The sequence below is a fragment of the Geotrypetes seraphini genome, chromosome 10 (genome assembly GCF_902459505.1).
Source record: "Geotrypetes seraphini chromosome 10, aGeoSer1.1, whole genome shotgun sequence".
Lineage (NCBI taxonomy): Eukaryota > Metazoa > Chordata > Amphibia > Gymnophiona > Dermophiidae > Geotrypetes > Geotrypetes seraphini.
Window position 1 is genome coordinate 129,004,708 of NC_047093.1, and position 26,560 is coordinate 129,031,267.

Genomic DNA, 26,560 nt, shown 5'->3' on the forward strand with positions numbered 1-26,560 from the left:
ACGCTGCTGGCCTCAATTACCTGTTGTGGAAGACTATTCCAGCGATCAACCACCCTTTCGGTGAAGAAATATTTTCTAGTGTCGCCATGAAATTTCCCACCCCTGATTTTCAGCAGATGCTTTCTTGTTGCCGTGGGTCCTTTAAGGAAAAAGAGATCCTCTTCCACCTCGATACAGTCGGTGACATATTTGAACGTCTCGATCATGTCTCCCCTCTCTCTGCGTTCCTCGAGTGAGTACAGCTGCAACTTACCCAGTCAATAGGCATTATATAAGTAACAAATAAACAAGTAACAAATAAACTTGGAAGGGGGTGAGGGAAGGACAGAAATGCTGGACATCACAAAGGAAGTCTGAGTAGAGATGCTGGATGGATCTGGACAAATCCAGCCCTTCTGATAGAAATGGGTGTGGATCAACCAGATCCAGCTGTCATTTACCACTAGCAGGATGCAGCATCCAGTCTCATCCAAAAGCCTCAATTTCCCTGTATCCAAGCGGATACAGCCCTTGTGGTAATGACGGTTGGATCCAGGCATATCTGGGTAGATCCTGTGCTTTTGCTGGGGAAGGCATGGTGAGTATGGTTGTTTCCAGCCTTACTGGGGGTGAAGGGGGTTGCTAAAGCCCTTCTCGGGGTTAGGACTGGTGGATCTGTGCTTTTGGAGAGGAAGGCATACTGGATCTTGGCCCGCATCTCCCTGCTGCTTAAGGACCTCAAGTGGGCTGACCCAGGCTCCAACTGAAGGTCTGTATATAGGTGGGGGCCATTGTGGTGGGAGCCCCCTCCTTGAGCAGCCTCAGGGGGAAGTGAGTGCCTGTTAGGGAAGAAATAGAGGACTTTTTGTTATAAGAATTTGGGGGTACAGAAGTCCTGTTCGCTGAAAATACTTGCAGCAAGAAATCCTGTGCTGTCAGCTGCATCGAATCAACTGCTCCGACACAGCCATGCCGATAGGTCACGTACCTGTGAAATGATAATGGGGGTCTGCCCTCCTCTATCATGTTACTATGTACTTTATATTGCTGGACATTGATGTAAACATACATAAAGTATATTCAAAATATAACCTCTATGTACCTATGTGAAACCTTGAATTCAGAGTTACTGTATGTCAGTTTTGGTTTGGGGGGGGGGGTTTACATGATCTAGGTTGGTGAAAAATTTCCTAATTTGCTTAGGGTTGCCAAATTTATGAAGACACATGAACCCACCCACACTCCACCCATTTCCTTGGACCCCCCTTCCCATCCTCTATACCCTTTTAGTGCTTTTCTCTCTCCCATGGGTGTTTCTCTCTCTTTCCTTCCCACCCCAACTACTACTACTTGTCACTTATATAGCGTACGCAGTGCTGTACATTTTGACATTTCTAGACGGTCCCTGCTCGGAAGAGCTTGTAATCTAACTTGAACAAACAGACATGACATATAGGGTTGGGGATGCAGAACCCAAGGTGAGAGGAGTTAGGCGTCAAAAGCACTCTCAAAGAGGTGGGCTTTTAACTGGGCCTTGAACACTGGCTGAGATGGAGCCCGCCGTAGGGATTTGGGGAGCTTGTTGCAAGCATACGGTGCAGCAAGGCAGAAGGGACGGAGTCTGGAGTTGGCAGCCGAAGAGAAGGGCACAGAAAGGAGGGACTTACCAGCTGAGTGGAGCTCATGGGGGGGATTATAGGGGGAGATAAGAGATAGCGAAGGGCAGCTGAGTGAGTGCATTTGTAGGTCAGTAAGAGGAGTCTGAATTGTCCAGGTTTAATTCTTTCCTACTATGCAGTCTACAGCATTTAGTGCTCCTTTTTAGTGCACGCACCGGATTAGCATGCGCTACCCAAAAAAACTACCACCTGCTCAAGAGGAGGCGGTAGCGGCTAGCCTGCAGAGCAATTTAGCATAGAATCTGCCCCTCCTCTCTCTTTCCCTTCCATCCAGTATCTGCCCTATCTCCCCCATCTAACATCTGCCCCTCCCTCCCAGCATCTGCCCCTTCTCTTTCTCCCTTTCCATCCAGCGCCTGACCTCCTCTCTCCCATCCAGCATCTGCCTCTTCTCCTATCTTCCATTCAGTGACTGCATCCTCTCCCCTTTCCATCCAGTGTGTGCACCCTCTTTCTCTCCTCCCTTCCACTCAGTGCATGACCCCTCTCTCTCCCCTTCCATCCAACACCTGACCCCCCTCCCCCTCCATCCAGCACCTGACCCTCCTCTCTCCCCTTCCATCCTGCACCTGACCCTCCTCTCTCCCCTTCCATCCAGCATCTGCTCCCTCTCTTCCCATTCAGTGTCTGCTTTCTCTCCTCCTTCTAATATATTTGAGTTTCATCTCAGTATGGGCCTGACCCTTTCCTCTCTTTGGGTTATCTCCTCCTTCCTCTCTGGCTCTGTCACTTCTTTATTTCTCTGTCTTCATCACTTTCTTCCTCAATCCTCCATCCTTATTTATCTCTTTTCTACCCTTCCACCTTCCCATTCTCTCAGAATTTCATCTTCCATCCCATTTCCCCTGCTGACTCTCCCTGTCCACCTCATTGTCCTAGCTCTGTCCTTTCATTCCCCCCCCCCCCCCACACATATATATAAATAGGGTTACCAGATCTCCAAATTTCCCCATGTCCTTTTTTTCAAGGACATGTCCTGGGGTCTGAATGGCTTTTCAAAACCCAGCACTTTGTCCAGCTTTTGAAAAGCTTCCTCTAAATTGCGTCGGACAGGAGAGCATCCATGCATGTGCAGATGCCATGTGACGACGCGTGCGTGTGAGGTCATCGCGTTGCATGCGTGGATGCCTGACGAGAGCAGGCAGCGGAGGGGTGGGATGGGGCGGGGCTAAGACAGGACTGTAACAGGGCAGGCTTGGGGGCGGGGCTAGGAGGTCCAGATTTTACTAAAGTAAAATCTGGTAACCCCATATATACATATATGCATATTGATTGCTCACACACAGACACAAACACTATATATATATACACATATATACATACATATATATATATATATATAGTAGATATATGTATATATAGATAGATAGATATATCTCCATGCCTCCTGCAAACTGTTTCTTGACTCCATCAGCCACAGCATCACCAACCAAAAGTCCATATTTCTACTGTTGACTTAGACAGATTATAACGAGTACTTCCACCCTTTCAAAATGTGAACACTTTTATACATAATATAAATACATTTTATATACAGTATATGATATTTTTAAAGGTCATACATTGTAGAAATTAAAATAAAATAAAGGGCCAGATTTTTAGCAGTGGAGGCAACAATAATACATTTAAACACCAGTGCTGGTGCTCAAATTATTATGAATATTCACCTATACATCTAGTCAGCGGCACGGTTTATCAGTGCCACCACTGCTATCCATCTACTTTAGGTCCACTATTGAGCATATACAAAATGGAATCATTCTTGACATTTTCAGCCCCGGGTGCTGCAGATGCTAAAAACACAAATAGAATATTAGGGATCATTTGAAAAAAAACAAAATTAAGAATATCATCATTTGTCTGTATAGGTCTCTGGAATGACCCACCTTAAATACGGCGTGCAGAGTTCTGGTTGTACCAGCTCAAGAAGGATGTAGCAGAAGTTAAAAAGATTCCGAAAACGGTGGCAAAATGCGAAAGGAGATAAAACACAGGTTAGAAGGGCCAGCTTTTGCACCACCATCTTGATGCTAATCTTATGGTATGAACTGTGCAGATGTCAGGAGAGTGGTCCCTCCCACACCCAATGGTACTTTTGCTATCTTATCATTTAAATGTTCTAGCTGGGTTGCTCCTGATCCATCACTTTCTCCTTGTTGATTTTCTTCAAAGATGGGGGGGGGAGGTTATCCTTTTTACTGGATTTCAGTTTCTTCTCTCCTATTTCACTTCCTCTTATTTCCCAGTCTCCCACTTCCATCCAGAATCTGCCCCTCCTCTCTCTTTCCCTTCCATCCAGTATCTGCCCTATCTCCCCATCCAGCATCTGCCCCTCCCTCTCTTCCCTCCCTTCCAGCATCTGCCCCTTCTCTTTCTCCCTTTCCATCCAGAGCCTGACCTTCTCTCTCCCATCCAGCATCTGCCTCTTCGCCTACTTTCCATTCAGTGACTGCTTCCTCTTCCCCTTCCATCCAGTGTGTGCATCCTCTTTCTCTCCTCCCTTCCACTCAGTGCATGACCCCTCTCTCTCCCCTCCCCTTCCATCCAACACCTGACCCCCTCTCTTCCCTCCCCCTCCATCCAGCACCTCCCTGCCTTCTTCCCCCTCCCTGCTTTCTTCCCTTCCTCCCCTACATCTGTCTCTGACATCATCCTTCTACAAGTTGTGGCTTTTTGACCATTTCTCACATCTGCCTTTTTGAAAATCTACCTATAACTAGAATTCATTCCTCTTCATCCCCTTCTAGTCTTCAATCTCCCTCTTTCTACCTCTCACTTATTTAACAGCTTTTCATTTTCTGCTCCTGTTTCCTTAGTCTTCTCACTGCCCCAAATGTCTCATTTCCACCCCATCCTATTCCACTATTTTTCTTTCACCTACATGCTCTTACCCCAGTCTCCATCCTCTATACTAATCCTCTCTCCTCTTCCTCACATCCTTCTATCAGCTCCAGCTACTTACCTGTCACACATCCCTTCTCCATCTCCATTCTCTTTGTTTTATTCCCAATACAGCCTCTCATCCCCCCTTTTACCTCTATTTCTACCTTCTCCTTTCCTTTCTCTCTCACCTTCTCAGCATCCAGTTTCTTTCAACTGCATGTCAACTCCTCCAAGCCCTTCAAACTGTGTCCACTCCATTTTTCTGCATTCAGTCTCACCGTCCTTTTCATAACATTTACCTAATTGCCTCGTCTATTGTCCTTCTAATTCCTACTTGATCTCATGCTCCAAACTCTCCCATCACCTAATTCCAAATTCTTTCATCCTTCTCAATCCCCGAGTCTCAGTCACAGTCTCACTTAAGCCTTGAGGTCCACTTACATTCTTAAAGTCTTTCTTCTGGTCTCTTATCTTAGATTCTGTCTCTCTGTTCTCCTCCATCTCTTTATTCTCAGCATCTGCCTTCCTAAGTTTCGGCTAGCCTGCCGTTTTCCTACCATTTCTCTCCTTCCCTAGGGAACAAATTTAGACATTTAACTTATGAACATAAATTTAGGAGCTCAGCTTTTTTTATTTTTGAATATAAACCACTTATTTGCCTAGTCTTAGGGCTCCTTTTACTAAGCTGTGCTAGTGGCTTTTTCACGCGCTGCATTGCCACGCACGCTAGATGCTAATGCCACATTGACCTGGCGTTATTTTTTACGCGTAGCGTGGGGGGCAGCGCGTGCTAAAAATGCTAGCCCACCTTAAGGGTCTAACTTAGCTGTCTGGTGCTTTTACAAGCATAAATAATGGAATTCACAGATGTACACATGACCAATGCATGAAAACAGCTATTTTATAAAGTCACTATATACATTTGTAGATCTACAGCATTTACAGTTTGAAAGGCATATTTTTTGGACAGGTTATAAAAGTATGTGAACATTTCCAGTTTTACAATGGCAATGCATGCATGCTTTTAAAAAAAAACCCTATACAACAGTATTTACAGCTGCTCCAAAGCAGGCACGTCAGCTAAGTGCTCATTTTGGACTTGGGGTTCACACCAGTCACTTGGTGGCAATTTTTATGAGCTCCCTAGTATTTAAAACCACCTATTTGTAGGTTTAAAACCACATACAAATGTCTATATTTCACTTGGCAGTTTAATTTTCAAGGTCCCACGGTAACAAGGGGGCATCCGTGGAAAATCAGGGGCGGGAAACTGCACGGTGACACCAGGAAATTCTTTTTCACTGAAAGGGTGGTTGATCACTGGAATAGTCTTCCACTTCAGGTCATTGAGGCCAGCAGCGGGCCTGATTTTAAGGCCAAATGGGATAGACATGTGGGATCTATTCACAGTGACAGGTAGGGGAGGGTCATTGGGGTGGGCAGACTAGATGGGCCGTGGCCCTTATCTGCCGTCTATTTCTATGTTTCTATGTTTCTAATTATCTCTTCTTGTATGTCCAATTTGGTGATATTTGGCACTTAGTGCTGACACTTTACATGGGTAGGTTATAAAATCAGCACTTACATACTAAACCATGAGAGACTTCTTACTAAAACGTCTGCACCCCTGCATGTTTATTTCCAGCATCCTTATGCATATTTTACAAAGGATTTTGCTCAGTAAGCCTTTTGTAAAATACGTGCAAAACTGTGCACTTCATAAACTAGGGGGCCTGTTTTACAAACTCGCGCTAGCGGCTGCAGCGCGGTAACGTCCCCGAAGCCCATAGAGATTTAAAGGGCTTCGGGGCTGTTGCCGCGCAGCTTTGTAAAACAGGCCCTGGGTGTCAAAAAAAAAAACCTGTCTAGACATGGAATGGAAAATTGTCCTTTTGGTTTTGTAACAAAAAAGAGCAGTGCCTTATCTTGAATGACTGGATAGAAATATGAAGGGGGTAACATAGCACATAAGCATGTCCTCTGCTGAGTCAGACCATAGGTCCATCACGCCCAGCAGTCCGCTCCCGCGGTGGCCCCACAGGTCAATGACCTGTAGTGATCTATTTCTCTACTACTCTATTACTTTACAGCCTTCTGTACTATATAGTAACCCTTTAATTGTACCCATGGATCCCCTTTTCCTTCATGAACTCGTCCAATCCCCTTTTGAACCCCAAAGTCGTACTCTGCTCTACCACCTCCTCTGGAAGCGTATTCCAGGTGTTCACCACCCTCTGCGTGAAGAAGAACTTCCTAGCATTTGTTCTGAACCTATCTCCCTTCAATTATTTTGAATGCCCTCTAGTTTTTGCTGCCCCTGCTAGTCTGAAGAATCTGTCCCTCTCTACCTTCACTATACCCTTCATGATCTTATGAGTTTCTATCATATCCCCTCTAAGTCTCCGCTTTTCCGGGGAGAAGAGCCCCAGCTTCTCCAGCCTCTCAGCATATGAGAGGTTTTCCATGCCCTTTATCATTTTTGTCGCTCTCCTCTGGACCCTCTCGAGAATCGCCATATCCTTGTTAAGGTACGGCGACCAGTACTGAACGCAGTACTCCAGATGCGGTCGCACCATCGCCCTATACAGCGGGAGGATAACTTCCTTGGTTCTGGTAGTGATACCTTTTTTGATAATGCCCAACATTCTGTTTGCCTTTTTTGAGGCCGCTGCGCACTGTGCCGCTGGCTTCATTGTTCTATCTACCAAAACCCCCAAGTCCATATACTAAGGTGCGCGAACCGATTTAGCACCCATTATATTCTATGGATGCGTTAGCATTTTGTGTGCATTAAACTGGCCGGCGCGCCTTAGTAACGCAGTAGAAAATGGTACAAAAAGACCAACCGGTTCTTTCAGTCTCCTGATTATTTCTACCCCTGCCACCAGTCATATGGTGTGACAAGCTTATAAGATATCTCTCTCTCTCTCTGCCCACACAAGTTTTTATCACTCTCCTCATATGGACTCTAACACAGGGCTGCCCAAGTCCAGTCCTCGAGATCTACTGGCAGGTCAGGTTTTCAGGATATCCACAATCAATATGCATGAGAGAGATTTGCCTGCACTGCCTTCTTGGTATGCAAATCTCTCTCTTATGCATATTCATTGTGGATATCCTGAAAACCTGGCCTGCCAGTAGATCTCGAGGACCGAACTTGGGCAGCCCTGCTCTAACATCTTGAACACATGTCCTTTCCCATGTTTAACTAAAAAAACCTTTAGAATAATCTAAATTACCCCAATAATAGTTTGGCTGTGAAATGGCCTACATATCATATGAGTCACCTATTTTGACATCCAACTAGGGTACTTTAAAGATATGATACTAGATCATACCTCTATTGTGTTTTCAGTTTTCAATTATGTATCCTTTTGCTTACCGTACCCTCTTAAAGTCCCTGTGATTTGAGCCTGCCCTGCACGCTCAAGGAAGGCATCCGATCGATCCGCGCCATTCTGTGAAAAATGTATTTCCCGATGTTGTTCTTCAGTGCACCCCTCGGAACTTTAGATTATGACCCCTTTGCTCTAGAACGTCCTTTCCACTGAAAAGGGGGGGTTCTGCTTATGCATTATTACTATAGTTTAGCCCAGGGGTAGGCAATTCCGGTCCTCGAGAGCCAGAGCCAGGTCAGGCTTTCAGGATATCCACAATCAATATGAATGAGATAGATTTGCATCTCAAGGAGGCAGTGCATGCAAATCCATCTCATACATATTCATTGTGGATATCCTGAAATCATGACCTGGCTCCGGTTCTCGAGGACCGGAATTGCCTACCTCTGGTTTATCCATTTGAATGGTTCCATTATATCTCTAGGGTTTCTTTAGATCTTCATGTTTCTTTTGTGCCAACCCTTTACGATTTTGGATGTCTTCACTATGTCTATATCCTTTTGGAGATGTGGCTCCCCCCCCAGAGGTGGACACAATACTTCGGGGGAGGTGAGGGACCTATGCACGTATCTACCCAGCATGAAAAAATAGAAGAGAGAACAAAGGAATAAGATTTTAAGCAAAAGGTTCCACCCAGAACTAATGGAGCATACTTTCTGTAATGAACTAGATTGCCTTGTGGTGTGAGTGAATAGGTATCATGTGAGTACAGTGGTCCACAGTGCCTTGTACTATGAATGAATAGGTAGCATAGATAGCTCTGAAGTGCACGTGCATATGAATCCAATCTCCTTGTGGCTGTGACCCTATTCATGTGGCTAAAGAAAACTTGTGACTGCTGATGTCTTATGGAGGTTTCGCTCAACTGGGACTCCAGATGTGGGTTTTAGGACCCCATCTGGGGTCTCGACCCACAGTTTGGGGAAGCTTTGATCTAAATAATCCCCCATTACTTAACAGCCACTGATACGACTGTACAATGATAAACCTTATAGTCTTTTTACAGCCTCGTATATTCTGTCCTGTGCACGTACACTTTGGCCAAAGCCCTTGAGCGCTGAACGGGCTCTGGAGCATTTGCCGCCAGAGACTCGCTACGTTGGCTTTGTAAAAGGGGCCCATTGTATTTGGTTTGGTTTTCTGAAGGCCATGTTAAATAGCCTCCACCAAGGGATAATTTTATACAGCTTTTCCACATGTAAAGCCTGTTTTACATGGAGAAAGAAGTTCTATAACTGTGTGTGAGTAGGCATGCATACAAAGTACGAAAAGAAGAGTGCCCCCATACAAACGTACGGATAGATTCCATACAAACGTAAGGAAGTTCTTCTTCACCCAGAGAGTGGTAGAAATCTGGAACGCTCTTCCGGAGGCTGTTATAGGGGAAAACACCCTCCAGGGATTCAAGACAAGGTTGGATAAGTTCCTACTGGAACAGAACATAAAAAGGTACTGAAGAGAGAATGAGAGGACATTCTCTAAAGTTGAAAGGGGATAGATTCCGTACAAACGTAAGGAAGTTCTTCTTCACCAAGAGAGTGGTAGAAAACTGGAACGCTCTTCCGGAGGCTGTTATAGGGGAAAACACCCTCCAGGGATTCAAGACAAGGTTGGATAAGTTCCTACTGGAACAGAACATAAAAAGGTACTGAAGAGAGAATGAGAGGACACTCTCTAAAGTTGAAAGGGGATAGATTCCGTACAAACGTAAGGAAGTTCTTCTTCACCAAGAGAGTGGTAGAAATCTGGAACGCTCTTCCGGAGGCTGTTGTAGGGGTAAACACCCTCCAGGGATTCAAGACAAGGTTAGACAAGTTCCTGCTGAACCAGAACGTACGCAGGTAAGGCTAGACTCAAATAGGGCACCGGTCTTTGACCTAAGAGCCACCGCAGGAGCTGACTCCTGGGCACGATGGACCCCCAGGTCTGACCCAGCAGTGGCAATTCTTATGTTCCCTCTTTTATGTAGGTATCTCTAGAGGTTTTGATTGGATGCAGAAAGGGCACACTTGCAATGTGTGCACATTTGTTATAAAATATGTGAGTTCGTGAAGAGAGTGAAGCACAGATGGACACAATCTTCAGAGCAGATGTGAATTTGTGTGCTCCCGAGGCTGATCCTGGGTATCTATTTTATAAAGGCACACTGGGGCCTATGTTGCCTTTATAAAACAGAATAGGTTCCTTCCCATTTGAACAACTTTTCAAATTTTTATGTTGGATCTGTCAGAACAATCAAATGTTTAGTCCAAATGCAGCATTGTAGTGGCAGAGCAAACTTGTATTTGTCATTGATCTTTATTTTAAAAAAAAAAGTTTAAAGAACGTAAGTATTGCCATACCGGGTCAGACCATAGGTCCATCAATCTCAGTATTTTTCCCCCAAAATTGGACATTTCAGGCCTGGCAAGACCCCAAAAGAGTAAAAGAGATTTTATGCTGCTTATCCCAGGAATAAACAGTGGATTTTTCCGAGTGCAATAGAATTTCCAAATATTTAAAATATAAGTGTAGTGGGTGGGGGGAGGAATGGGTTGTGGGTTGGGTTGGTGGGGTGGGTTGGTTGACTTATGGTGTGCAATTTCGAGCTGACTTGTTGATCTTTGCCCTTGCTATGGATTGTTGTTTTTTCTTGCTGCTCAATAAAATATATTTGACGATAAAATATAAGTGTGACTTATGTGTCTTCTCATAGAACTCAGTAACTTAATATTAGGAGACAAATAATGTCAACACGAATTCATGTTTCGCCTTGCAACTGTGTCATAGGCTGGTCTTCTAAAATATCATTTATATCACATCAGTGATTCCCGTGCGGCAAATACAACAAAGACCATTCAGTTTCTATAGTCTCCGTCACATTTTCCATGTTGGGAAATATGACGGAGACTGTACTGTGGCTTTGTAAAAGGGACCTTTAATTTAAAAAAAAAAAAAAAAGTTTCTTCTCCGATATCCAACAGCAGAACTGACCAAAAGGTTTGCTCGTGCAGGTCTATCCAATATGGTTGCAGTCTTTTCTTCCGCAAGATATCCTTTTAAACAATATCACAAGATTTTCAAAGCACCAGTCAGAGAGCTGGACTACAGGGTGGTAGAAGCATGGAGCAGTCTCCCAGAAGAGGTGGTGGAGACAGAGACTGTGGCTGAATTCAAGAGGGCCTGGGATAGGCACGTGGGACCTCTCGGAGAAAGAAAGAGATGATGGTTACGGCGTATGGGCAGACTAGATGGGCCATTTGGCCTTTTACCTGCCATCATGTTTCTATGTTACATCATTGTCATCTTTGCAGCTCTGCTGGTACAACATTGGGAACAGGAAGATCATCAGTATTCAGTTATTCATTGGTGAGTTACTGATTACATATCTGGAGGGTGATAATTATAAGCATTATGTAAATTTTAGAAAACATAAGATTTGCCGCTGCTGGGTTAGATCAGTGGCTCATCGTGCCCAGCAGTCCACTCATGCGCCGGCCCTTTGGTCAAAGATCAGTGTCCTATTTGAGTCTTGCTTTACCTACATATGTTCTGGTCCAGCAGGAACTTATCTAACCTTTTCTTGAATCCCAGAAGGGTGCATTCCTCTATAATAGCCTCTGGAAGCACGTTCCAGATTTCTACCACTCTCTGGGTGAAGAAGAACTTCCTTACATTTGTACGGAATCTTTTCCCTCTCGTTCTTTTCACCTTGGAGAGGGTGAACAGTCTCTCTTTCTCTACTAAGTCAATTCCCTTCAATATCTTGAATGTTTCGATCATGTCCCCTCTCAGTCTCCTCTTTTCAAGGGAGAAGAGGCCCAGTTTCTCTAGCCTCTCGTTCTATGGCAACTCCTCCAGTCCCTTAACCATTTTAGTTCCAGTTGTCTACCACTCTCTGGGTGAAGAAGAACTTCATGTTTGTACAGAATCTATCCCCTTTTAACTTTAGCGAGTGCCCTCTCGTTCTCTTCACCTTGGAGAGGGTGAACAGTCTCTCTTTCTCTACTAAGTCAATTCCATTCAATATCTTGAATGTTTCGATCATGTCCCCTCTCAGTCTCCTCTTTTCAAGGGAGAAGAGGCCCGGTTTCTCTAGCCTCTCATTGTACGGCAATTCCTCCAGTCCAGTTTTGGATTTTTATGCTGCGTCCAGTTGTGCCTGATGGGCTTAACAAAGAAAACCAAAAGTAAACAAACTGTGGAAAAACAGTGCTCTTGACTTTCCTTTATTTCTGAAAGATATCTTCAGTGAAATAAGACCGTATCAAACATATTATTTCACCATTGTCTGAAGATATCTTTCAGAAATAAAGGAAAGTCAAGAACATTGTGTTTCTCCACTGTTTACTTTAAGAACATAAGAAGTTGCCTCCGCTGAGTCAGACCAGAGGTCCATCGCGCCCAGCGGTCCGCTCCCGCAGCGGCCCATCAGGCCCATTGCCTGAGCAGTGGTCCTTGACTATTTCTTTAACCTATCTCTACTCCTATCCCTATAACCTAACCTCAATCCTTATCTGTACCCCTCAATTCCCTTGTTCTCCAGGAACCTATCCAAACCTTCTTTGAAGCCCTGTAACTTATTCTGGCCTATCACAGCCTCTGGAAGTGCGTTCCACGTATCCACCACCCTCTGGGTGAAAAAGCACCTCCTAGCGTTTGTTCTAAACCTGTCCCCTTTCAATTTCTCTGAGTGCCCCCTTGTATTTGTGTTTCCCCATAATCTGAAAAATCTGTCCCTGTCCACTTTTTCTGTGAAACATTGGGTCTTCCTGTCTTGTGCTTCAAGGTTTGATATACTGTTGACCTGCCATGGGCTTAACAAAGAGGCTTTATGAAAGATGTTGGTCTAGTCTAGCTCTCTGGTGCTTTCAAAATCATACGATATTGTTTAGAAGTAGATTGTGGAAGAAAACGCCACACCATGCTGGATAGAATTGTGGGAGCTGACCTTTCGGTCAGTTCTACTATTAGATGTAAGAGAAGAAATTTTTTTAATTAAGTCATTTTTTGTTCTCGTATATATATATATATTTTTAGGCGACCAACCCGTGACACAGTTGCATGGCGAAACATGGATTCATGTCAGTGTTAATTGTCTCCTAATAGTAAGCTACTGATCTCCCCGAGAAGATACATCACAGCTATATCTCCTCTGTTGTTAAAAAAAAAAAAATAATAATAATAAGTGTATCTTCACTGGAAAATGTCCAGTCAAATCTTTTGTAATCCGCCTTGAACTGCAAGGTATAGGCGGAATAGAAATCCGTAATGTAATGTAATGTAATGTAATAAACAATTAAATGTTTGGAAATCCTATTGCACTTTTAAAATTACAGATCAAAATGATGAAACGAGTTTGCCCTGATGCTAAGATGCTGCATTTGTGCTGAATATTTGATTGTTCTAATAGATAAAAAATAAATATTTGAAAAATTGATTGAACAGGGAGGAATTTACCCTTGTTTGATGCTTGTGGTCTTTCCCCATCTTGATGAATGTTTGATGACATTGTTTTTGCCTTTATAAAATAGGCTTAAAATAGGTATCATTTTGGACTTTCCATATAGGCTTTCTAATATAAAATTGCCCTCTGAAATATGCGCATGAAGTCTGGGTCCATAAATATCAAAATATTTAGTCCCTTGGAAAACTTTAAGGCTCCAGTTCCATAGCAGGTTAAACCACTCCATCTTTTACTATAGCCAGTGTTGTTGTAGATTGGCAGGTAGAGAATCCAGCTGGGTCAAAAAGCTGAAATGGCTCAAATTGCTCTATAATGGAAGCCTTCATGGCAAGGCACTGTAGAGTCCAGTTGAGCAGTGGTGGGCTGAAGTAGTAGCATGTCACTCTCGTTTACTTGATTCCTGGAGTAGGAGGTGGATCTCATGGAAGGACAGGCGCTCTTTGGCTTCTCGTCTCCAGCAACTCAGCATTAGCTTGTAGATGTAGTCAGGACAATTTGGAGGTTGTGGGAGGTAAATCTTAAACAGAAAGGAAAGCCAAGTTGCAAACCTGTAACGGGTGTTCTTCAAAGATAGCAATTCACCACAAATAGCAGCGAGTCATAAGACCACGGTTCATAGTCAATTGCGCGCAAGACAGCGCGCGGACAACTTAGCGCAAGACAAGTGAGCGCTGGTCAAATGAGCGCGAAGAAAACTGAGCGCCAAGACAACCTAGCGCAAGACATTTGAGCGGAAGGCGGCCTGTTCGGAGCACATAAATAAAGAGGAAACGTAACCATAGTAACAAAAATGCATTCACGTGACTTAGATTCAAAACGCAAAGAGGCAAGGGAACCATACTGATAACTGGTGACGTGATCACGTGTTAGCATGCTAAACGTGCGCGTGACCTTCGTTCGCCAGGCGCCATCTTGAGGCGCGCTGAATTGTCATTGCGCTGAATTATCCTTGCGCTCAATTGTCTCTCGCGCTATTGTCTTTGCGCTGAGCTGTCTTCACGTTTTTGTCTGCGCGCTATTGTCTTGCGCGCATTTGACCTGTCACCTAAGACCACATGTGAACTGAGCAGAATAAACTTTCCAGAACATTCTGGTAAAGACTAGGGGGTCAATATTCAGCCATTGAGCACTGAACATTTTGCTCACTACTGATGGTGTTATTCCTGGATATACAAAACAGGGACCTGTTCTTTTTAAGCTGGCTAAAACATATCCAATTAAGTCAATAGTCAGCACTTAAGTGACTATGAGTTACTGCATAAAAATGGAACAGACTTCTCTACAGTCCCATTTATGCGATAGCCCTGGCTGCTTAAGGACTGAATATCAGCACTTAAGCATCAAAGGACTAGATTCACTAAGCAAACCGATCGAGTACCAATCGGTTTGCAACCCCCTTTGCGATCCGATTTTACTCCGGCAGTCACGCACTGTGGCCCCTAAGGATTGCGACTGTAGTGACTGCACTAGACAGGAGAGGAGAGAAAATTAAAATGAGTTTGAAGCCCAAAGAAGCAGCCATAAACTGCCAGGGAAAAGAAGAAGTAATCAGCAGAAATCAATACTTGCACAGATACCCCAAATATTTTGACTGGTTCCATTTTCCAATCCCATCTTGCCTCTCCTCAATAGAGCACTGAAAGCCCCTGGGCCAATCCATCTCTACTTCCCTGCCACTGGTCTTTTACTCTCCTTCCAAATCTGTTTTTCTCCTCCTATCCACCTACCTGTCTCCCCTGGTCCCTGAAGAACTCTCCGGTATTTTCAATTACTTGCTCGTCAGACATCTGGCAGTATGGCTGCTCCTTGCATAAGGTGAATGTCTCCCATAATGTCACACCATAGGCCCACACATCGCTGGCTGTAGTGAATTTTCCCTGTGGACAGAAGAAGACCCCAGAGTGGGGATAAAATCTGGTCAGCAGTTTACAGATGCATTTGTATAGGTTACAAAATCGCTTTAATCTTCTTTAAAGCCATGAACACCAAGGAACCTGCTTTTATTCATAAGTTCCTTATTCCCCATGATCCTTTGAGAACTGTGAGATCATCATCTCTGCACCTTCTTCATGTCCCATCTTTAAAAATCATTAGTACTCGCAGGGCTTCTTCATTCGCAGTTATAGCCCCTACAATTTGGAATTTGCTACCATCACATTTAAGGTCTGAACAAATGTAGGAATGCCCCACAATAAACACACACGCAATCTTAGAGTCAGGAGGAGACGCTCCAAATGAATGGTCTCTCCCTCTTTTTATTGAGACTCATATCTCCATTAATTACTTAGTTAATGCTCTACAAGGTTATAATTTCATAATGCATTTACAGTGAGGATTAAACCATTGTTTATCTATATCATGTGTCTCAAAGCTACTAACTCACATGACATATGAATACATAATAACAGTTATAATAAAGTGATTCCCAATGTGTACCTTTCTGATATGTCTCAAATCTTACTATGGCATGTGACAGTCCAAAGGTTATAATGCATGCTTCTTAAGCTCTCTTGATTAGCCTTGCTCAGGCAAAGTCTGATTGTTGCCCATATAAGGGATGCTTAAACAAGATAAGAGAAAAAGGGTAAATGTATGTCAGGTTAATATGTGGCCAGAGTCAGGGATGCCTCAGCCTTCTGCTCAAGGTGCAACCCTTGTCCTTGCTTAGAATGTATACGTGGCAGGAGGGAGAGGAAATGAGAAACAGGGCCTCAGAACCAAACCCAGGCCTGGATCCACACACAGGCCCAGATCCGAACACAGGGCCTAGGTCGGTGTGCCGACCTGGCCTGCGCTCAGAACCGCCTGCGTGCGGACCCCGCCAGTGTTCTGATGCCCTGGATCAGAACTTATCAGATCTCCATCCCTACAAACAAAAATTAGATAAATTTAAGGGGAACCTTAAAAGCTTCCTATTTAAAGATGCCTATGATTGCTAGATGATCTCTGCATCCATTTTTGCCAAATTCTGTATTACTCTACTTTAACATTAAAATGATCTCTCCCACTTTCCACTTGTTTTTAACCTTAATGGTACTCTTTTTTTTTTTTTTTTTTCTTTTAAAATTGTATTTCCCCCCTAAAACCCTATTGTTTTCATGTAAGTTATGTCTTGTCATTAAAGAGTATGTTGATTGTTCCCCTTTTAAACATTTTAATTTTCAAACGCTTAGAATTTGTGATTAGCGTTTTAGCACATTTTAATAAAACTTGAAAACTTGAAACTTGATTGACTCTGGGAAGGTGTCTGGTCTTTGTAGTAATAGCATTCTGTTGGCCAGGGAATAACGTTGACGACATAATCATTGCAAGCGATGGCGAGTCAAGTATCAACCAAGTAGCACATCTGAGGATTAATCTAATGACAGTAATTAGCTCTCCTTGTGGCATTCTACTTCCGCTACTAATCATTTCCATAGCGCTGTTCATTAAAGCACGGAAGAGACAGTCCTTTCTCCAAAGAGCTTACAATCTGGTCAAGAGAGACAAACTGGTGCATCAATACACCCAATCCTTTAGCTTCCTAGATTCCGTCTCTCATCTTCTCTACATAAAGCTTCCTCTTTCTGTGTTTACTCAAGATTTTATACTTCCCTCTTAAGGATGGGCGGTAGTTTCAAAAGTATGTTATGCTGGTATCATTTTTGCCATTTCCTATGCAATGTTTCTTAGACTTGATAAGGTTCAATATATATTTTTGGACCCTAAACAATTTACCGCTTTTTTTTGATAATACGTTCTTGTCTTGTAATTCGCTGATTGTACAGCTCTCTTCACTGTAAACCGCCTAGAAGTCGCAAGATTATGGCGGTATAGAAAAAATAAAATTATTATTATTATTATTATTACAAATTAGGGTTGTGCCTTATGGCCATTGGGCTAATTCTATAAAGGGCGCCTATAAAAATACCGCCAGCCACGTATCAATCGCACTTAGGCGCCGTATACAGAATTGTGGCTAGTGGCGCCTATGTAAAAACTTAGCCCCTCTTCTACAAAACCGCGCTAGCAGTTTTTAGCGCAGAGAGCCGCGCTGAATGGCCCTCGCTGCTCCCGACGCTCATTGAGTTCCTATGAAGCAGCTCGGGTTAGTGAAATGCTTGCCGTTGTCAGTACGAGGGACCAAACATTAAACAATAAAGCACACTGAAGACAGCAGTCAAGTCTTGGTGGGGGGGGGGGGGTTCATATCTCTTTATTGAAATTTTAAAAAATAACGATTACAGCAAACAAAATATCCGCAAACTCAAAACACTGAACAGCTCGGAACAAAAATAATACAGCAAATATCACATTTCAAAGAAGCAAACTAAAATAAATTGAGACACCCCTGTGTGGTTCTCCCCAGTGCAATATACCATAGCCAGTAAAAGAAACACGATAAAAAGTAAAAAAAAAAAAAAAAAAAAGCATATTCACAATACAACCGAGGGAGAGCAAGTATCTTTCCAAGCAATATAAGGATCCCAAATCTTAGAAAAAGGCATCAGGTTATTTGATTTCAAGGCTGTCAATTTAGTCATCAGAAATATACAAGTACAAGGGGGCACTCGGAGAAATTGAGAGGGGAAAGGTTTAGAACAGGAAGTTCTTTTTCACCCAGAGGGTGGTGGATACATGGAACGCGCAACCAGAGGATGTGATAAGCAGAAGCACGCTACAGGGCTTCAAAGAAGGTCTGGACAGGTACCTGGAGGACAAAGGGATTGAGGGGTACAGATAAGAGTAGAGGTAAGGTTATAGGGATAGGATTAGAGGTAATTTGTAAAATTGGTCAGAGACCACTGATCAGGCAGTGGGCCTGATGGGCCGCCGCGGGAGTGGACCGCTGGGCGAGATGGACCTCTGGTCTGACTCAGCGGAGGCAACTTCTTATGTTCTTATATAATCTAATTTACAACAAACAGCCGCTAAAGCCAGCAGTGAAGGTTTCCTCCATTCCCGAGCCATCGCTAACCGAGCAGATACAAAATTATATGCAGCTAATTTATGAACTCGAGCGAATCCCCATCGGATGGACACTCAATAAACAGTGTTCTGCCCATTCTGGATACTGCACCCCAGTAATAGTGTAAACCAAATCAAGAACTGATCTCGAAAAGGGAGCTATTTTCGGGCAAGTCCACCAGATATGGCCCATGTCTCCCTGAGCACCACATAGGCGCCAACAATCCCCCCATCCCCTCTGCGAAACCAACTCCTCAAGCGAACAGGGGTGCAGTACCAATGAAATAGCATTTTATATTCATTTTCATTCAAGTGGCTAGCTACGGAAACCTTAAGTAGGAAATAATATTGCGCCATTGCTTAGGGGGGTAAATGTTAGTTGAAGATCCCTCTCCCATCGCTCTCGATAAACAGAAACCGGGTCAGAAAAGCCTAATAAAGTTGACAGCAGTCAAGTCTTTGTTTGAATCTGATGAAATGCTCCAATTTGGGGGCCATTGACAAATTATTGTAATGATTAGACATCATTTTCCGTTGACAGTATATTTATACATAGGGGGGAGGGGGATGGTATAAAGTTCTATTAAAGGTTTAATCAATAGATAAGAATACAATATTTAAATTATATTTTTGATTGAAATTTTTGTGGGAAGGGTGGGTGGAGAGGGAATAAATTTATGTATTTACGATGACGATAGAAAGAAATTCAAGTGATGTGTAAAAGTTTTAAATGATGTAATATTGTGTACTTGTTGTAAGATGAAAAAATGAATAAAGAATTTGAAAAAAAAAAAAAAGAATCTGATGAAATACATGATATTGAATGAACCAGAAATTTCAAATAAAATAACAATTTTGAATGATTCAACAGACAGCTGTATTATTGGAAAGGTACTGAAGGGAATAGACTTAGTAGATAAGGACAGGTTGCTTATCCTCTCCAAGGTAAGGAGAACGAGAGGGCACTCTCTAAAGTTAAAAGGGGATAGATTCCGTACAAACGTAAGGAAGTTCTTCTTCACCCAGGGAGTGGTAGAAAATAGAGAATGACATGGTGACAAAATTCATCACCGTGGTAAACAATCTTCATATCATTCTTTAAGGAGAGAGGGAAGAATCAGAGTATGAATGGCCACTACCACTGACCCTCAAGCTTTGCTTTGAAGAATGCTGGTGTAGAAGGACTGAGGCTGAAATAGACACTAAAAAATGACATGGGATTATTTCCCACGGTTATCCGCGGGGACGGGAACGGTGATGAATTTTGTCACCGTGTCATTCTCTAGTAGAAAACTGGACTGCTCTTCCGGAGAATGTCATAGGGGAAAACACCCACCAGGGATTAAAGACAAAGCTAGACAAGTTCCTGCTGAACCAGAATGTACGGAGGGAAGGCCAGTCTCAGTTAGGGCACTGGTCTTTGACCAGAGGGCCGCCACGTGAGCGGACTTCTGGGCACGATGGACCACGGGTCTGACTCAGCAGCGGCAATTCTTATTTTCTATGAAGTGGCATATTCAAGGCATGTGAGAACTTTGATTCTGGACTATGCCCTGAGTCTTTTCCTCCTTAATCTTCAAATTTTTCTAGCATTTATGAGATGGAGATGCGATTATATAGATTGCCCATAGTTTTGCTTGTGGAAGATAATTGTATTGGAAGATTTACTGGGTTTACCACTAGTTTCTATTTAGACAGTTCAGGGTATCCCAGCAGGTCCCAGAAACTTGGGATTGTCTGTCTGCTGCTAACCTTTATTCACACTCAGCTGTAGAACTTACTAGTAAGATGCTTTCCCAGGACATCCAGCGTATAGGCAGCACTGCACGGCCCTGGATCCGGTAATAATCCCCACTATAGAGGTTCCTGCTCATTCCAAAATCAGCTATTTTGATGGTGTAATTTTTTCCCACCAGGCAGTTACGCGTGGCCAGGTCCCGGTGCACAAAGTTGAGTGAGGACAGATACTTCATACCAGAGGCGATCTGAATGGCAACGTATTTCAGCTCTGTAAACCTGTGGAGACAAGAAACAGAAGGGCAAATCCTGGGATGGAGTAGGCAGCATACAATCCTACCAAAGAGGACAACAGCTAGTAGGGGAGTGCATTTGTTTGAAACATTTCCCGTGCCATCTTTAGCTTAGAATAGGGAAACGCCCCAAATTTTGATGTTAAGAGTGCACACTAAGGTCCTGGCTCTATAAATGGCACCTGCGTCATAGTCGCCGAGGAATGAGACACAACTTTGCCTTAAAAGAACCTATCAGTTAAGGTTTTTAAATTTGGTAGGGGAGTGGCATCCACCCATTCTACTTGTTGGCTCACCCAAAACTTCCCTTCTAGTTATGCCAGTGCTCTGACAAATTCCATTAAAAACGTATTCCAATTAACATCACCATTTGCAATCATCAGTCCATCATATTACCATACTGCTTCCAGGCCATCACATGTTGGGAATCCATTTTAAGACCCACATCTATTAGGTCTGGAGCACAGACTATTTGGTAAACCAATGCTTTAACGGTGCACATTTAAACCTTTGAGAAGGCCCCTGTTTCTCAGATCTCTTTCACTTGCCAATATCAGAAGCAGCTCTAGTTACACACCTGATGGTAGGTGTGCAACTAGCCTGCATCACCCACTCTGCTGCGTGGCGAGATAGGAATTGGTTAAGGTCGCCATTCTCCATGTACTCCGTGATCATACAAAGAGGATCATCTGTGATGCAGACTGCTAGTAGCCGGATGATATTTGGGTCATTCAATCGAGACATGATTTTAATTTCCTTCAAAAAGTCATTCCTAAGAAGAAAGAAAAGGAAATACATGATTTTCATTTTATGCAAACTCTGTGCTACTGGGATCCCTGTGCGGCTAGCCATTGTATTAGAACTGTAGGGACAGATTCTTCAGACTGAAGGGGACAGCAAATACGAGGGGGAATTCTGAGAAGCTGAAGGGAGACAGGTTCAGAACAAATGCAAGGAAGTTTTTTTTCACCCAAAGGGTCGTGGACACTTGGAATGCGCTACCGGAGGAAGTGATCAGGCAGAGTACGGTACAAGGATTCAAACAGGGATTGGATGGATTCCTGAGGGATAAAGGGATCGTGGGATACTGAGGGAGGAGCTGGGATGTAACACAAGTATAGGAAGTTAACCAGGTAATGAGTATAAACCAACCTGGTCGTGCATGTGCAAGACCGGAGGGCTAGGACTACGATAGGAAGGCAGGACTTAAATGAGAAACCAAGGTGGCAAGGGAGCCCCGTCTGATGATTCAGACAGGTCTTGACCTGTTTGTGGGCCGCCGCGGGAGCGGACTGCTGGGCAGGATGGACCTGTGGTCTGACCCGGCAGAGGCACTGCTTATGTTCTTATGTTCTTAACTATATGACTTTGTATTATTCTGACAGGAGCCATTTAAACTAGCCAATCTAGGAAGGGAAACAGCACAATATCCAAGTGAAAGCAGATAACTGGATGCATTTTTACAAAGTCTGGATGCATTAAAAGTGGTTTGTTTTTCATCTGTTGGTTTTCACGATGACCATTAGTTTTGTGCCTGTTCTTTCATGCTTTGGAATCACCAACTTCAGGCCTAAAACGTCTTAAGTACATCTGTGTTCTATCGATGGATGTACTAACTGATGCATGCACTCATGGTTACATTATATAGTACAGTGTAATCTCATTATAACAGACTTCAAGGGACCTGGAAAAACAGTCCGTTATATCCAGAGTTGCATTTTTTAAAAACTTTATTTAGGTCAACTTGAAACAACGTACAATCAGCGAACAACAGTCACTGCACAAGAATATCGGCAACGTCAAGAACAAAACTCAGCAAAACATTGATATGGCATGAAACGATTGCAAAACCAGAACCCTAAAAGATGTTCTAAAGCAGGGGTGTCCAACCTGCGGCCCCATAAAGTATTTTGTGTGGCCCCGGTCGAGGGCGATGCAGTGTTTTCCTCTGCTACCGTCTTGCCAGCTCCCTCCTCTGTCTTGCTGCAGCATTTGCGCGGCCCCAGAAACAGTTTTTTGAAGCCAAAAGGTTGGACACCCCTGTTTAATTCTAAAGCATTATGTCGTACTGTACTGGAAAGAAAAATACTCTATCGTTTTCTTCTGGGCTGCATTTTGATACTATATCACCGACACGCCACGCGCCTTGTAGGCGGAGCCTGCATGTCCGTTACAGCCGAGCAAAACTACAGCTAAAAGCGGCTCTGGGAGCCAAATTGGTTGTCCGTTATATGCGAGTCCACTATAATGAGATTATATTGCAGTACAGGAAGTATTTATTCATTATGCACCACACAGAGCTGCAAAGTTACCCAGTTCCAGGAAGAAGACTTTTTGGCCAGCCCTGGTCCTGAATGTACATTCCTAAAGCCGTGTGGCATTGTTTTCTTTTATTCTACCCATTGAAATCAGTGTTGCAGATCTCTTAATGCATGAGGACAGGATGGTCAGGAGTCCGGGAGGTACGTGCTGGATCTGGGTAACTTGGGAGCTTTTCTCACATGACGTACCACTGCCAATAAAGGCAAACAGTTAGAGAAAGCTTAAGTAATGAAGTATGAAATGATCTGGGCTTCTGTGGATCCTTTCTAACCCTCTTCAAAAGCTAAGGCTCTCTCTTTCCTATACTATCCATTCCTGCAAATCCATTTACATCTTTGGAGAAGAGTCCTCCCCAGGTTAGCTGTCTAGTGCCCGGATGCACAAAAGTTTTCTGTGGCAGAAAGACTCGTTAAAACAGTCTTACTGTCACGGAAAAAACTCTCCTGCCAGGGCACAAAAGGGTTCTCTGTGGCTAATGCCAATCATACCGTGTTTCCCCGAAAATAAGACAGTGTCATATTAATTTTAGGCCCAAAAAACACACTAGGTCTTATTTTCAGGGTATGTACATGATCATCTCTCCCGTCCTCTCCTTCACCCCAATTCTTCCTCTTTCCTTTTTCTCCCCCATATGTGCAGCATCTTTCCTCCCCCTCCCTCCCATCCCTCATGCAGCAGGACCCTTGCCCAGCTTCTATCCTTCCTTCCCTCCCATCCCTCGTGCAGCAGGACCCTTCCCAGCTTCTATCCTTCCCTCCCTCCCATTCCTCATACAGCAGGACCCTTACCCAGCTTCTATCCTTCTTTCCCTCCCATCCCTCGTGCAGCAGGACCCTTGCCCAGCTTCCCTTCCCTCCCTCCCCTCATGCAGGACCCTTGCCCAGCTTCCCTTCCCTCCCTCCCATTCCTCATATAGCAGGACCCTTACCCAGCTTCTATTCTTCTTTCCCTCCCATCCCTCGTGCAGCAGGACCCTTGCCCAGCTACCCTTCCCTCCCTCCCCTCATGCAGGACCCTTGCCCAGCTTCCCTTCCCTCCCTCCCATTCCTCATACAGCAGGACCCTTACCCAGCTTCTATCCTTCTTTCCCTCCCATCCCTCATGCAGCAGGACCCTTGCCCAGCTTCCCTTCCCCCCCCTCCCCTCATGCAGGACCCTTGCCCAGCTTCCCTTCCCTCCCTCCCCTCATGCAAGACCCTTGCCCAGCTTCCCTTCCCTCCCTCCCCTCATGCAAGACCCTTGCCCAGCTTCCCTTCCCTCCCTCCCATTCCTCGTGCAGCAGGACCCTTACCCAGCTTCTATCCTTCTTTCCCTCCCATCCCTCGTGCAGCAGGACCCTTGCCCAGCTTCCCTTCCCTCCCTCCCCTCATGCAGGACCCTTGCCCAGCTTCCCTTCCCTCCCTCCCCTCATGCAGGACCCTTGCCCAGCTTCCCTTCCCTCCCTCCCATTCCTCATACAGCAGGACCCTTACCCAGCTTCTATCCTTCTTTCCCTCCAGCAGGACCCTTGCCCAGCTTCCCTTCCCTCCCTCCCCTCATGCAGGACCCTTGCCCAGCTTCCCTTCCCTCCCTCCCCTCATGCAAGATCCTTGCCCAGCTTCCCTTCCCTCCCTCCCATTCCTCGTGCAGCAGGACCCTTACCCAGCTTTTCCATGGGCTTCCAATTAGCAAACTGCACAACTTACAGGCAACCACCTTGCATTTTTTAATCCAAAGTGCATGTCTTTAAATAACTTTCTAAAAATAGCAGATCTGACCCTCCATGACACAGACTATAGCCAATGTGTTTTAACATACCAAGCAACTTCTATACCAAAGTTGGGAATCCATGCGCAACTTAATCCAAAGTTCATTTCCCAGTCAATAGCATTTCCCTAATAGCATCTTCTCTATTCATGTCTGCAGCTCTTGGTTTGTCTACCTTTAAATAGCACAAACGTGAGCCTCAATATTAATATAATCAGGAGGTTATGAGGAGGGGCTCTTCAGCTTGGAAAAGAGACAGCTGAGAGGAGATATGATAGAGGCCTATAAAATACTAAGTGAAATGAAATGGGTAGACATGAATTGCTTGTTTACTCTTTTCAAAAATAGAAGGACTAGGTGGCATGCAATGAAGTTACCGTATAAACTCGAATATAAGTTGATCCGAGTATAAGACAAGGCACCCTTTCCCACCCACCCCTCCCTCCCCGGCTCTGCACTCAGCCGCCCTTAATCCCTGCTAGGCTCGACACCCAGTCAGCCAGCCGCCCTCCCTCCCTGCCAGGCTCCGTACCCAGCCCCTAGCCCTCTATCCTCTCTCCTGATGTCCTGCAGGGAAATCGGGTCGCAAAGGGCTCGCAAACCGATTGGTACACGATTGGTTTGCTTAGTGAATCTAGCCCATAGAGGGGAAGGGGGAAGGAGTGGGCACCTGGTGCCCCTTTAACAGGCTTAGATTAGTGAAACTTGTGAGGTGATGGTGGCCCAGGAAGTGACATCAGAGGGAGAGCCGAGGTCAGGGATGCTGCTTATGCCAGCGATGAGTTATAGAGCTACAGGGAGGAAGGCCCTCACATGGTGGGGGGCACCACTGCCCCAGGCGCCTCCTACTCTCGCTGAGGTGGGCACCCTACCCTCTCTTCTATATTTCAGGCCTCATCTCAGCTTGTCTAACAGTATCATGTCTCGGCATGCCAGGCAGCATCTTTGCCTACGAGCGGTACTTTAGGCGTTCTGAAATAAGCCATGGCAGGTGGTTTTCCCGCTCGTAATTTGACAAAATTTGAGACACAAACCTGGCAGTTTTGTTGGCATCAGCTCGCAGCATTTTCACAGCCACCAAGGCAGGTTGATTGAGACTGATGTCTAGGACAAAGTTATTACCCAGAAACTCTTCTATCCCGTCCACTTCACAAAGATGAACCTAGGGAGGGATCAAGGAGTCTTTTTAGCAAACAGTGCTCAGTGAAAATTAGTGTTACGCAAAAATCTTCCTACAATAGGTTGACGGTTATGGGGCTGATAATCAGCCTACAACAGTGAATGTTTGGGGTTTTTTTTAAATAACAGTCACTGCAGATAAAAATAGACCCAATATTTAGCAGCTGCATCTAAATACAGGCAGGCACTAAGGCCCGGATTCTGTATAGGACGCCCGGGAGGGGCGTCCTATATAAAATTGGGCCTACACTATATGTATACTCTCAGGAAAAGGGTCAGTTAAACTCCAATAATATTACCTCTAAATCAGAACCCCATATGGACAACAAACATCCCCTTTGCAACACTAACAGGCTTTAATTTCACACACACACAAGCCAATCACACAACAGGTAGTAACAGGGAAAAAGAAAGGAAAGAAAGGTGGAGAAAAAGCCTCAGTTCAGCTTCATTTGGCAAAAAACTCCACCTTTCAAGGCTAACCCTATACTCCAAAATATAGAACCAGTAGAAAAAGCTCTATGGTAGCCTGCAGGGAGATGTTACAAAACACACCGGGGACACACAGCCCTCAGTTGTGAAAAAATGGGTAAATCAGCACCTCATTTCGACGAGGAGGGCCTGCCGGCCGGCCGGTAGCAAGACCCAGCCAGCTGGCCAACAATTAGAGGTTAGTTGGGGGGAGGGAGGTTAGGGGGGGTTTGTGGGGGAGGGGGGTTAGCACAGGAGGGTCCAGATGGGGGGGCGTCCTCCAGCAGAAGAGGTTGGGCACCCTCCTGCTGGCAATTGTGCGGGTGAGCGGCCTTCCGGCAGGAGGGGTTGGACACTCTCCTACCAGCGAACGTCGGGGGGGGGAGGACAGGCAGCCACGGCCGCTATACCTATCGCAGCAGGGAGATCCCTTGCCACGATAAGTATAGCGGCTGAGTCTACTTACAATGTAGGCCAGCA

At 44.6% G+C, this 26,560-nt stretch overlaps 1 protein-coding gene across 1 annotated transcript in view; it reads right to left on the reverse strand.

The window, feature by feature from the left end:
* Positions 1–13,132: 13,132 nt before the first annotated feature.
* DDR2 (discoidin domain receptor tyrosine kinase 2) overlaps positions 13,133–26,560 on the reverse strand; it is an 88,206-nt gene continuing 74,778 nt past the window's right edge. Inside the window, exons 13-17 of the mRNA XM_033961168.1 lie at positions 25,465–25,592; positions 20,940–21,134; positions 20,114–20,348; positions 15,113–15,262; positions 13,133–13,902 (exon numbers count right to left, since the gene is read on the reverse strand). Of these exons, the coding sequence (XP_033817059.1) occupies positions 13,765–13,902; positions 15,113–15,262; positions 20,114–20,348; positions 20,940–21,134; positions 25,465–25,592 (846 nt within the window). The 3' untranslated portion in view covers positions 13,133–13,764. The remainder of the gene's footprint in view (positions 13,903–15,112; positions 15,263–20,113; positions 20,349–20,939; positions 21,135–25,464; positions 25,593–26,560) is intronic.